At 34.9% G+C, this 13,838-nt stretch overlaps 1 protein-coding gene across 1 annotated transcript in view; it reads right to left on the minus strand.

Annotated features, from left to right (window-relative positions):
* NRK (Nik related kinase) overlaps positions 1-13,838 on the minus strand; it is a 101,996-nt gene that overhangs the window by 44,807 nt on the left and 43,351 nt on the right. Inside the window, exons 3-6 of the mRNA XM_081809316.1 lie at positions 13,375-13,431; positions 11,975-12,046; positions 4,958-5,083; positions 1,242-1,352 (exon numbers count right to left, since the gene is read on the minus strand). Of these exons, the coding sequence (XP_081665442.1) occupies positions 1,242-1,352; positions 4,958-5,083; positions 11,975-12,046; positions 13,375-13,431 (366 nt within the window). The remainder of the gene's footprint in view (positions 1-1,241; positions 1,353-4,957; positions 5,084-11,974; positions 12,047-13,374; positions 13,432-13,838) is intronic.

Raw genomic sequence — 13,838 nt, forward strand, 5'->3', positions numbered from 1 at the left:
CATTGGGCCATTTACCTTCCTTTCTAGTCTCCCTATTTCCAACTAACCATAAGAGTGAAGACCTGGACATCTTAAATATCATAGCTCAGCCATTGTTTTACTCTATTTCTCATCCAACCATTTGTTTAATCCAAAATATTTTCTAGTCAACTTTGTAGGCTGAGAATTTGGGAGAATATGGAAATTCATTTTAAAGCATTTGCAATTTGTATTGGCTTACCAGGCTGGATCCAGCCTATTCACCACTAAAACTAACCTGTGACCTGCTTAACCCGTGACCTGGCTTCAGGGAGATTTCTCCAGATAATAACTGGGGATGAATAACAGAAGTAACAGTAAAAACAGCTAATATTTATTGAGTCCTTTATTTTATTTTAGTTTTTGCCAGGGACTGTGCTAAGTGCTTTACATGGAGGAAATTATGAAATCGTCACTGCAATCTTTTGAGGAGGGTACTAATATCACACCATATTACAGTCAAGAAAAGTGAGATTTTGAAAAATTAAGTAACTGACTCAAGGACACAAAGCTAATATATGTTTAACCAGAATTTAAACTCAGTCCAGAGTTTACACTCAACTAGTTACACTATTAGCACAAGTGAATCCAATTAAGATGGGAGGAAGAACATTCTAACATTATGTATCAGTGGTGCTATCAGTTCTGTTTATATCCTCCTCTGGTGACCCTAAGCACTTAAGTCACAAAGAAAAATGTGAGTGTGGCAGATGAAGAAGATTGTTCTCATTCAATTTGGTATTCAAAATAAAGCAAGTTTTAAAAGCAGGGCATTATTCAAATAGGATAGCTGTCTGCAAAATGGTTATGGATGGTTTGGGGCCATTCGGTAAAACACTGACTTTTGTCTTACTTTTTTCTTAATCTCTAATGATAGTGCTACTTTTTTTTTTTTAAAGAACTCTAAAAATCCAAATAATGTAATAAATATTCCAAGTGGTTATTTCCATGATCCAATGAACACAACAGTCTCACTCTGACAGAGCCATGAAAGACCATGATTTGGAAGGCCCTGGTTACCCATCTTGCAGTCTACCTAAAGTTAAAGACATCACCTGAAAATCTGCTCTCTCTAAAGCCATTTGGGTTTTTTTTGGTATCCTAATCCAGAAGTTATGTTCAGAATTCTTAAACCACCCTATATGGGCAGGTATAATGTACATTGCATATATTACTCCCAGGTGTTTTCAAGGCCAGGGGAGAATGACTGTATGAAGACTCACCTGAAGGATTTCTCGGCAGATATATGCAATCCAATCTTCTTTCAAACTCTGATTTCTGGTCATTCTTACTACATCAGTGACCGAGCCTGCTGCACATAATTCCATCACCATCTGCAGGGAAGCCAGTAAAGTGTCGAGAATTAGAAAGTAATTCTCTGAAAATATCTGGAGAATTTTAGTCCATATGGCTTGTATTTATATGTGATGTTTAGAGATTAAGACACTGCAAAGACTGGCTCAATTGTCTGGTGGAAGTCTCTAAAGGCTAGTGGAATTAAAAAGAGTTGGAACATATCCAAGGATCTGTGGAAGGGGGAAAGGGAGGTATCACACCAGGGATATTTAACTAGGAGGTGGAATTTGAGCTAAGCCTTGAAGGATAGATAATGTTTGAATATACTGAGAAGGAAGAACATTCAGTTTATTGAAAACAGAATGATTACATGCCTTTAGAAATAAGCTTGTACAGGAGACAAGCCTGAGTGATGACTGGAGTTCAAGGGGAAAGACCATTGAGGGAACAGTGATTGCAAGTGAAAAAGCAGGAAAGAAGTATCTCAAAAGAATTTACACCTCAAAATTAAGACTAGATTTGTTTTTATTATCATTTTGTTTTTATTTTGTTTTAATTTTTTTTTAAAGATTTTATTTATTTATTTGACAGAGAGAGACACAGCGAGAGAGGGAACACAAGCAGGGGGAGTGGGAGAGGGAGAAGTAGACTCCCCGCTGAGCAGGGAGCCCGATGCGGGGCTCGATCCCAGGACCCTGGAATCATGACCTGAGCCAAAGGCAGACGCTTAATGACTGAGCCACCCAGGTGTCCCTCAAGTCAGTGTTTTACTTGGTAAACATGTCTGAGACCATGCATCCCTGGCTACTAAGCACCATGGCAGACAGGGCTAGAAAGGTTAACAGCTTTATTTTGAGCAGTATTTTAAATTCTAGATTATTTTCCCTAAGATACTGGCAAACTACAATTCCAAGGGGGAAACTGTCAATTGCATTCCTATAGGGCATTTTTTTCCAAATGATTTTACTGCTAAGGAAAGTCTATTTTAAGGCTATTATCATTGACAGCATCTCATTCAGGTATTACTTTATTAATAAACTCAATTTCTCAGAAAATTTATCTTTTTGCCATCAATGAATCAGGGGCCCAACTAGTAAATTTCCTTTCCCATTTTAGCTAACTAGAGGACTGGCCAATGTGAAAGAGAATATAGCTATTATAATCAACCCAGCAAACTTTTCTTTAAGCACAGGTTTATGCATTAATGCCTGTGTCAAAACTGCTATATAAATACAACAAAACATGTCTTTTTTTGAACTGTAGGCAAGTTAATTAATTTTTGCTGTAGAAGAAGGAAACCAAAAAAATAGGCCCCAAATCATGAATATTTAAAAGTCTACCTTATTTCCTTTTGGAATATTAACATTTTCTTTTCAGAAAATCACTCTTTTAATTTATATTTGTTCACAACTAATATTATTACATGTCTTTCACCTGAGTATGCTCTCACAAAACAGAAGAGAAGAAACAGACTAACAAAACCAATAATACAGATAAGCCACAAAAGTTTAATTTTCATGTTAACTATATTAATTGGGCACAACATGTACAACTGTGGTAATGGAAGAAAAGGGGCTCATTTTAAACCATGACAAACCTGAATTAAAGCCATTCATTCAGATGCACCCTGGAAAATCTTGCTAATTTTACCTGAGTCAGAAGAGCTCTACTCTGAAAGGAATGTAAGACATTCTCAATTATTTTCTCAGCTTTGTAAGCATGATGCCCAGAACATACACTTTATAAATGGTAATTATTTAGTCATTTACTTACTTCCTATTTGTTTTTATTTACATGGGCAAGAAATTGTAAATGGTCTTATGAAAACTCTTACCTCCACAAATTATTCATCCTTCAGATCGCAGTTCAAGGAAGTTTCTCAAAGAAGAGTTTCTCGTTCCCCAACTTAATTTAGATTCCTTTGTTATTTGCCCACATAGAGGCATGTTATTTCCCTTCTGACCAATTGTCTACTCATATGTGTGATTATTTGACTGCTACCAGTCATTGCAAATGAATTGTAAGCTCTGATGGGTCAGGGACATGTCTATTCAGCTCGTCTATGTATCCCCAGAATCTAGCAGAAGGAGTGGCAAATAGATTTTTTTTTAAGATTTCACTTATTTATTTGACAGAGAGAGAAAGAGAGCATATACACAAGCAGGGGGAGCTGCAGGTAGAGGGAGAGGGAGAAGCAGGCTCCCTACTAAGCAGGGAGCCAGATGCTGGGCTCAATCCCAGGACCCTGGGATCATGACCTGAGCCAAGGGCAGATGCCTAACCAACTGAGCCACCCAGGGGCCCCAAATAGATGGTTCTGAATGAATAATGTTAAACAATTGAATGAATTGAGTACTGATAAATATATCCAATAAGGAGACTGCTATACAGTTAAGAGGAAAAAAACTTGTAAGTAAAAGTATATTGAAAGACAAATTTTGTATGCCAAAAACATACCAGTAGCCATTAAATCTGTGCAGTAATATTTAATAAAATGTCAACTGGAGTTGCAGACAATAGAAGATATACTTAACTGGATATTTGGAAGAAAAGAGTTAAAGATTCAAGGTTCTCAAGGTATGGTACCCAGACCAGTCGCATCAATATCACCTGTGAACTTGTTAAGTTCAAATTCATGGACCCACCACCCCACACCAACTGAATCAGTAACTCTATGGGTGGAGCTCAGCCATCTGTTTTATCAGGATTTCTAGGAGATTCTCATGCATGCTAAAGTTTGAGAACCACAATTTCAATTCAGTCCCTTGTTGAAAACCTTTCTATAATGTCCACTGTTCTTCCTAAAGTCCATTATATGAAGTGTAACAATCTTTCCTTGAAAACTGAAGATTCTGAAAAGTCTTAGTTATTATTTTGAAAAAACAATGTTATTCTTGACTTGAACTGGAAATGAAAATGTAGCCCGCAAGTGTACACTGACCTCACTTATGTTCTAAATGTCCCTTTTTAAATAAACATATCTTTGACTAAAGCTCTTTTTTTTTTTTTTTGTTATTTGACTATTTCTGCTATAGTGGGAAGCAGCAACAATTCTGGCAACTGTAGTGTAGGTTTTAGATGCCCTCTAAAATTTACATTTCTTTGATCAGTAATTTGTGATAGTATAGGCATTAGGCATAAATAGGCTAAGAAAAGGATGTCAACTAACCATTTAGAAAAGAACTCCTGGTAGTTACATAAGTGCATATACTTAGAAAAACTTAAATGCACCCATATGTTCATACCAAATGCTAATTAGAATTGATACTTATCCAGTCATCATTTGCAAGTCTATCAGGTAGTCTCCTTAGCCATACCTCTAATTTACCAGCAAATGTGCATAAAAAGTTAAAAGCAGCAAAACTACATTTGACAAGAAATCTGTGAGATATTCCCAGTGTTCATTTGAGTCTCCCCTTTTTATCCTGAATCCTCTCTCCAGGAACTTAAGTTTCCTGAAATTATTCCATATTTATCACTCCCATCTCCAGGAATCAGAACACATTTTGTCATACTACTTTGAGCAGTTGAGTTCTTAAATTTTCCTGTAGGTGCACAAAAGTGACATCTCAGCTTTTGAAAATGTATTTCCTCAAGTGAGACCTAGTCTTAGGAAATAAGATGAAGGTAATTAAATACATACCCAAAGTTGGTGCCTCTGGCCAGGGGGGCTCAGCTTGAAAAAAGCACCATAGAAGGACACAATGTTTTTGTGGAAAGAGTACTTCTTCAAAAGGTTGAGTTCGGTCCTGAGATCCTCTTCCTCATCCTGCAGAATAAGAATACACAATAGACAATAAAGCTCTTAAGCTATGCCAGTTAATAACTATGGAATCCTAAACTATGGCAGAACAAAGGAAATCCTATGGCTACCCATTATGTCACAGATAATAAAATCTCAACTAGAAATGTCAGAGAATGGAGACCTCTGGTTAACCGGGAATTTGGGAGAAAATAAAGCTTAATTGAAGATCCTTTAAATTCAGCGGTTCTCAAAGTGGGATCCCTGTACCAGCAGCAATGGCCACTGTATAAAGTTTTCACTGAATAGAGTCATTACATTTTTGTTTATTTTGTAACAGTTTTATTGAGATATAATTCACATACCATATAATTCATCCATTTAAAGTATAAAATTCAATGGTTTTTAGTATATTTACAGAATTATGCAACCATCACCACAATCCATTTTAAAACATTTTTATCACCCCAAAAGGAAACTTCATATTCTTTAGTTATCACTCCCAAATTCTGCTACACACACAACCCAGCTTTAATGAACCACTAATATATTTTCTATTTCTTTAGATATATCTATCTTGGACATCTTATATAAATGAAAATCACATAATATGTGGACTTTTGTGACTTTTTTTCAAGATTCATCCATATTATAGAACATATCATTATTTTATTCATTTTCACTCATCAATTGATAGACATTTGGATTATTTCCACCTTTTGGCTATTATGAACAATGTTGCTGTGGGCATTCATATCAAGTTTTTGTGTGAATATATGTTTTTATTTCTTTTTGGTATATACTTAGTAGTGAAATTGTTAGGTCAAAAGGTAACTCCGTATTTAATATTTTGACGAAATGCCAAATTGTTTTCCAAGTGCTGCACCTATTTATACTCCCAACAGCAATGATGATTCCAATTTCTCCATACCCTCACCAACACTACTATTTTCTGTTTTATTATTATAGCCATCTTAGTGGGTTTCAAGTGGTATCTCATTGTGGTTTTCCCTTGCAATTCACTGATAACTAATCATATTAATGATCTATTCATGTATTCATTAGCCATTTGTATATGATCTTCAGAGGAATGTCTAATTGAAAATCTTTGCCCCTGTTTTCTAATTGGGTTATCTGTCTTTTTATTATTGAATTGTAAGATTTATTTATATATTCTAGATCCAAGTACTTTATAAGGTGTATGATTTGCAAACATTTTCTCCCATTCTGTGGGTTGTTTTTCACTATCTTGATAGTGTCCTTTGAGAAACAAAATTTTTAATTTTGATAAAGTGATTTATTGATTTCTTGTCTTATTGTTTATACTTTTAGTGTCGTATCTAAGGATCCATTGTCAAATCTAAGGTCATGAAGATTTATCCAAATGTTTCCTTCTAAGCATTTTATAGTTTTAGTTCTCACATTTAGGCCTTTGATAATTTTGAGTTAATATTCATATAAACTAGGGATGTAAGTTAATTCTTTTACATGTGGATATCTAGTTGTCTCAGCATTATTTGTTGAAAAGACTATTTTTCTCCATGAATTATCTTTGCACCCTTGTCAAAAATCCATTGACCACAGATATATGGAAATCGTCCTATTCCACTGATCTGTATGTCTATCCTTACGCCTGTACCACACTGACTTGGTTTATGACTCGTTGCATTTTAAGGTACAGGTTTTATCTGTGCTAATCCTTTTAAAGATATGCTTAAAGTCATTCATTTTCTTAATCACAACAGTGATACATATGGATAAAATGTATTTATATATATGAAGTAAAATATGTAAATGCTATACATTCACTGAATATTTCCTTCTACTAGTGGTAACAGTTGTGTGTATATTCCTCCAGTCATGTTTATTCCTTCAGAATATATATATCTCACTACTCTGCAACTTGCATGTCTTATTCTATACCTAAAGTGCATGTTTCTATATCAATAAACATAAATGCACTTCCTTTTTATGGATGCATAGAATTGCGCAGATTAAAGATATGGGTCTGCCACTCAGGGAACAGATCAGGGCTAAAGGTACTGTTTTTGAGGATTTTCTCTACAGTGATAATTGAAGCTATCCTTTTGTATGGGATCTCCAAGGTAGAATACATAATTTCAAGAGATATCTTTACTAGAAGACAGTATGATGTCATCAGAAAAGAGCATCTAGGGGTACCTAGGTGGCTCAGTCAGTTAAGCATCAACTCTTGATTTGGGCTCAGGTCATGATCTCAGGCTCCCAGTGCAGAGCTTGCTTAAGATTCTCTCCCTCCCTTTTCCTCTGCTTCCTTCCCTCCCCACTCCCTCTTTCTCTCCCTCTCTAAAAAAAAAAAAAAAAAAAAAGGAACATCTACACTGGGCAGTAGGACACCTGGGTTTTACCACTAATAGCTAAAAGTTGGAAATTCACTTAATCTTCCCAAGGTTGAATTTATCCTCAGAAATCTGATGGAAGTTGGCAGCCATTACCTCTCTCCATGGAACATTAATGGAGCCAAATGTGACAATTAATTTAAAGTTCTTTGAAGTCCTTGAAAGAAGAATGTTATAAATGTAAGGTATTATCATACAGTATCTCTGTTACTTGACCTTCTCATTTGCTTTAGAGTGTTATCAGAACTATATACCTTTCTCCACTTTTTACCCTAATCTACAAACATCAGCAACTTTTGTTTCTATCACTTTTATTATACTGGATTGAAATGGGAAGCTATTCCCCTTATACCATGAGGTATAAGAAGTTTGTTTCCATATGTTCCATAGTAGTTTCCATATGTTCCATAATCTATCTGTAACTATTCTTAACCAATCTAAAAAAAGCTCTTTTCTTCTCAATAATTTAAAAATCATCACACTTTATATGTATAGAGGTGCAATGCATTGGAGAAAAATATCTTAAAATGTTAACTTTAAAAAAGTAACTTAAATTGTTAGGAATTTCCAATGAGCATATCATCGGTTTATGCATTTAGATATCATATCCCTAACTTAAAGGAACTTACATACAAGGAAATAAGATTCACATACATGAATTACAACCATTGATGAATACAGGATAGTGCATAATGAAGTTGAGGGTGATATGAAATGACTCAGGAAGTAATTACACTTTACAAATGGATTAATGACCTGGGTCCTTTGAATTCCTACTAGCTCTAAATTTCATTTGATTATAAATAAAACAGTTCTCCTACTGCATCTATAAAAGTTTAATTTATATAACCTTTTCAAGTGTACTCTTTATTGTACAAAGTAAATATACAGTAGTATGTAAAGAAAAGATTATTTGACCAAAAAGTGTAATTTTTATTTTTTAAAATTTGAGTATAGTTGACATACAATGTTACATTAGTTTCAGGAGTATGACATAGTGATTCAACTTCTCTATATGTTATACAGTGCTCACCACAAGTGTAGGCACCATCTGTCACCACACAACACTATTATAATACCATTAACTGTATTCCCTATCCTCACCTTTCATCCCTGTGACTTCTTCATTCCATAACCGAAAGCCTGTATCTCCCAATCCCTTTCACCTATTTTACCCATCCCCTCACTTTCTTCCCTCTGGCAACCATCACTTTGTTCTCTGTATTTATAGGTCTGATTCTGCTGTTTGTTTATTCATTTGCCTTTTTAGATTCCACATGAGTGAAATTATATGGTATTCATCTTTCTCAGTCTGACTTATTTTACCTAGTAGACTGGCTAAAATTAAAAAGACAAGAAATATCAAGTGTTGGAAAAGATATGGAGAAAAAGGAACCCTCATGCACTGTTGGCAGGAATGTAAATTGGTATAGCCACTTTGGAAAAAAGTATGGAGGTTCCTCAAAAAACTAAAAATAGGAAAGAAGACTTTTTAATTAAAAATAGGTGGGTTCTGAAATCCAGTGAAAAAAGATACCTTTGACTTCTCTGGGGCAATGAATAAAAAAAGGGTCAACCTCTATCTTTAGTTCTCCCCAGAATTTCCTTCAATTACCTTGACTTGATGACCTGAGGGTAGGGGAAAATACATTTTTCAGCTGAAATTAATAGGTAGCTGAATATATCTAGTCAGGTATCATTTTCCCTTTTAGCTTATTCTTTGAGACCCAGTAGAAAAATGGACAATTTTTTTTATATTTAGCTATAATGTGGTTGGACTTTAAAAATAGTTATGAAATCAATATAAGGCAATGTACTAGGTCCAGAAATGTCCCCAAGTGTTCATAATATATCTTGGAAAAAGCCTGAAATCTCAGAGAAATGACTAGCAGCTGCAGAACATTCTTTAACATTTCCCTGGGATTTTCCAGTGGATCTACCCATAAATATTCAACAACTAGAAAATAAATCTAGACACCTATTTGTCTTTGGGGGGAAGGAGAAGGGCCTGGTTTCTCCAGCTGGAAACCCAATGACAGGTTCTCTCTTTGTATTTATTGTGTAATAAAGGCAGAAATAAATAAAACAATCAACTTGTTGCATGAGAATTATATAGGAGTTCAAGTTCCAGTCTCATCCCAGCCTCCCAAGGAAGCTCAGTTAATAAGCTCCCTTTGAATTCCCTTACCCTGTTTTCTACAAAGCTAAAAGTTGATCCTTGTGACTTTCATTCTTGCCATGTAGGACCACTGAACTTTCTGCTTTCTCTCTGATGTGGCTGTCCTTTGAAATGGTAACAACATCTGCCATCATATAGAAAAAAACCTCAGGAACTAGCAATTCTGTATGTACACGGGCACTTTCAGTTCCTGGCAAGACACCATAGTTGTGTTGAAAGGAATATGAATTCATAAAGAGTGTGATAAATAGGCATGAGATGATGGTATGGAGGTAAGAACACAAAGAACATGTAAAAGAAGCAGGGGCCAGACTAAGTCCTTTAATTTGTTTGGTAGTTTGATTATCAAAGAGCTTTTTTTTTATTATGTTATGTTAATCACCATACATTACATCATTAGTTTTTGATGTAGTGTTCCATGATTCATTGTTATATGCAAACAATGAATCATGGGACACTACAATCAAAGAGCCTTTTTTTTCTTTCTGGGTTAGAAAGTTCAGGTCCCCAAGCAAGAATAGAATGGCTGGGCTCCAGGAAGCTATGCAGTTGCATTTGACCATATTTTTAACCCTGTTTATAAGTAGGCCAAATTTTCTGGTGCCATTTTACTTATGAGGAATCTGAGGCCTAGAGAGGTAAGACCAGTTTTCCAAGTATTTCTTAGCTACTAGTGGTAGACTTGGGATTTAAACTCATGTGTCTGGACTTTCACATTATTGTTATTTCCATAAACCCCTGACTCAAAGAGATGTGTGTGCAAGTCACAAACTTCTTATCCCAAAGGATTCAGGATGATTTAGAGATACTAACTGGCTGATCAGCTAGCAGTTATTTTTCTTACTAAAATATATAATCAGAGTTCAAAGTTTCCAACTAGAAAAACTTTTAAGAGTGAGTTTCCCACATAAATGTAAACTCCCCCAAAACCAATAAACCAAGATCAGATATGTTTGGAAAGCATTAGTGTGTTTGCCATTCTCAATTAACAGGAAGTTGAGCTTGTGAGAAACATGTAAGTACATTATATCCATCAGGCCAAGTGGGTAATTTAAAACTCTCAGACATATCCCAGTAATATGATGCTATAGCATTTCCTGGCTCAGGGCCAGCTGATTCCAGAGTAGCCTGAATATCCTAATTTTTGTCAAAAAGAGGCAGCTCAAGGATACCACAACTTCCTTTATAATTTCACCCAATTCTAGAACCAAAATATTTTTCCCTGTGGAAAGAATACCAGAGATGTTTGGGGAAGAAAGGCATTTATTAACAGAAATGTTTGATGAAACCAAAATTAGTCAAACGATTATATTTTTCATGCCTTACTCTTTGCAGCTTCTTGACCTACCAAAGCATGTTATTAATCAGTACTATCTGTTTCATTTGGATATGCTTTGTCTTCTGAGATACACTGTAAACAAAACAGGAGCCTGGTGCTTACTAGATGAATCATGAAGCTGTTTATCAATACCTTTCTATATAAATAAAAAGTTTTTCTGAATGTGATTGTGTTAATGGAAAAAGTTATTTTAAATCCTGAGATTATATTCATTAAGGCACAAAAGGTTGAAAATATTTGAATACCAGGTAGCTAAGGAGGAAAGTAAGAAAAAAAGATATCAATGAATTATACTGATAAGAGCAGGAATTCTGCTTTTATGCCCACAGAATATTTTGATAGATCACTAACATCTACCGAAAAAGAATTTTCTTTGTCTGATCTTATTCTAGAGCCAGAAAATTATTAGAGTAAATAGAGACTGTTTTGTAAGACAGTTAAAAAGCTTCAAGTAGAATGCATCTTTACACTCCTTTATCTATTCAAGTACTGTGCCAGATGTCTGAAGACTTTTAGGTTGGATAGCCTGTGGTTTTCTGTCTGCTATTGTTCTTAAAAAAAAAAAAAAAAAAAAGAGTAGTCCTCATTTAGCTCATCTACCATAGCAACGTTTCTTAGAATCATAATGGGTGAATAGCCAGTCAGTCTGGAATACCCTGTAAAAAGTGTAAAAAAGACCTTGACAAGGCCAATTTAAGGCAAAATTTTCTCTTGGTTTCATTATCTCTTTTGTTGCTACTCAGCTAAAGGGCTCTACGCTCTGTGGATATAATCAATCCTTCACCTGCTGTCAACTCTTACCTGTTCAGGGAACCATTTCTTCTAGCTCCTGCTTTCTGACAGATGTTAGTGTTCAAATATGATTGAATCTATGTGAATGTGTTAAAAGATAATATGTTACCACTTCCAGGCAAGAATATTTTAGTGGCGGCCTTCTAGAGATAACGATACAAAGGGTTAGTTTAAAGTTGAAAATTAAAGGAAAGACAACTTGAGAGCTAACAGGGACTTTCAGTACTCACACTGTATCTCCATCCAACAGACTTTTGATATTTATTCACTCTCACTCTCCTTCCTATTTCAGGTAAAGGGGTCTGCAAAACCAAGAACAAAATGTTATTAGACCCACTGGTACATTCTGAAAATGATTTATTTTTAAATATTTTGTGTTCTTTTGGCACTCAGTGGGAGAGTAACATAATATTCTTTCTCTCAATTTTCACTAATAATTTTACTTAAAAAATCAGATTCGTATATATACAGAAACTTGGCACTAAATTCATAGTAACAGATTTAACTACCATATTAATGGGAAAATTATAATTTGATGTTTGTAAAGTGCTATTTGTCCTTACAAAACAAAGTAATTGAAACTATGGTCTAAACATGCTTTTTAAATATTTCAAAAGTTAAAGTATCTAAAATGTAGATTAAAGTTAGGTCAAAGTTCTTTCAAGTCAAAACAAGGAAATAAGTATTTTAGAAAGTCGCACTCAAAAAGTACTAGGCTGAGTATTTGGAAGCCATGGTTTGTAGGGCAAAATAAATCCACAAAACTTCAAAATCCCTTGAAATTCACATTGTTTTACAACAGTTTTTTCAACATTTGACATTTACTGGCAAAATAAAAAACATAAAACTCCTTAAATAGTTTCAGCAATTCACGCATTGCACAAAATGGAAAAGAAGTTTATGGCATTGACAACAATTCAGTGAATATGTATAGTTTTTCAATCATAACATTTGAGAATTTTTCTTTAGGGTATAGTGAAGTGAAAATTTTTTGACCTTTGCTATGTTCATACTAATACTATCTTGAGAAAGTGAGGCACTCATGCTAAAGAAAGAAGACAGAAATCAGTGCTTAGCAAATTCTATGACAATATGTTATGAACTATGACACAACTTTATGAATGTTAGCAGGGACAGTGCCAATTAAACTGTCTCTCTTGCTCATCTGTCAGAAAATGCCTGAAAAATGTGCATCTCTGACAAATTCTTTCCTTCTACCTGTCATTGAGAATCTAATGGCCTCAATTCTCAAAAGGAAATGTTGGGACAGGGAAAAGTATATGATGGAACACTGAAGGATGAACATGGTATTAGAGGAAATCTACTCTTTACTATCCCTAGAGATAATCAACTAGAAATAGGCAGGAATATAGATATTTTCTTCATACTTATAGAATGCCAAAATATGTGGACCTTTCACTGTGAAACATTTCTTATGTATAAATATACTAAATCAATAATAAAGATACTATACTAATGGATAGAAATAATATTAAGTGATAAATATAAAAAATCCAGATTAACATAATTATAATTATGTATAATAATGATTAAAAAACAAATATTTTCTGAGCTGTTTATCCCAAGACCATAGTCCATTAAGTGAACAGAATATGGACAAACATATTACCTTACGAGCATTCATCACTTTAACAGCTGTAAATGCACCAGTTTTTTCATGGAGACCCTGAAACACAGAATAGTAATAAACATTAAATACTATCTATATAATCAAGAAATAAGCATTCATGGATGAATGGATAAAGAAGATGGGTGTAGGGGGGCGGAGCAAGTTGGTAGAGGAGTAGGAGACCTGGATTTCATCTTGTCTCAGGAATTCAGCTGGATAAGGATCAAACCATTCTGAACACCTACGAACTCAACAGGAGATTGGAGAAAGGAATAGCAACAACTCTCTGAACAGAAAAGCGACCACTTTCTGGAAGGTAGGACGTGCGGAGAAGTGAATCCGAGGTGATATTCGGGAGGATAGACAGCGGGGGAGGGGCCTCCGTCGGCCGCTTCTGGCAAGTGATAGAACCACGGAGCACAAAATCGGAACTTTTAAAAGTCTGCTCCGCCGAGGGACGTCGC

Source organism: Leptonychotes weddellii, chromosome X (assembly GCF_054177405.1).
Source record: "Leptonychotes weddellii isolate Sample4059 chromosome X, ASM5417740v2, whole genome shotgun sequence".
NCBI lineage: Eukaryota > Metazoa > Chordata > Mammalia > Carnivora > Phocidae > Leptonychotes > Leptonychotes weddellii.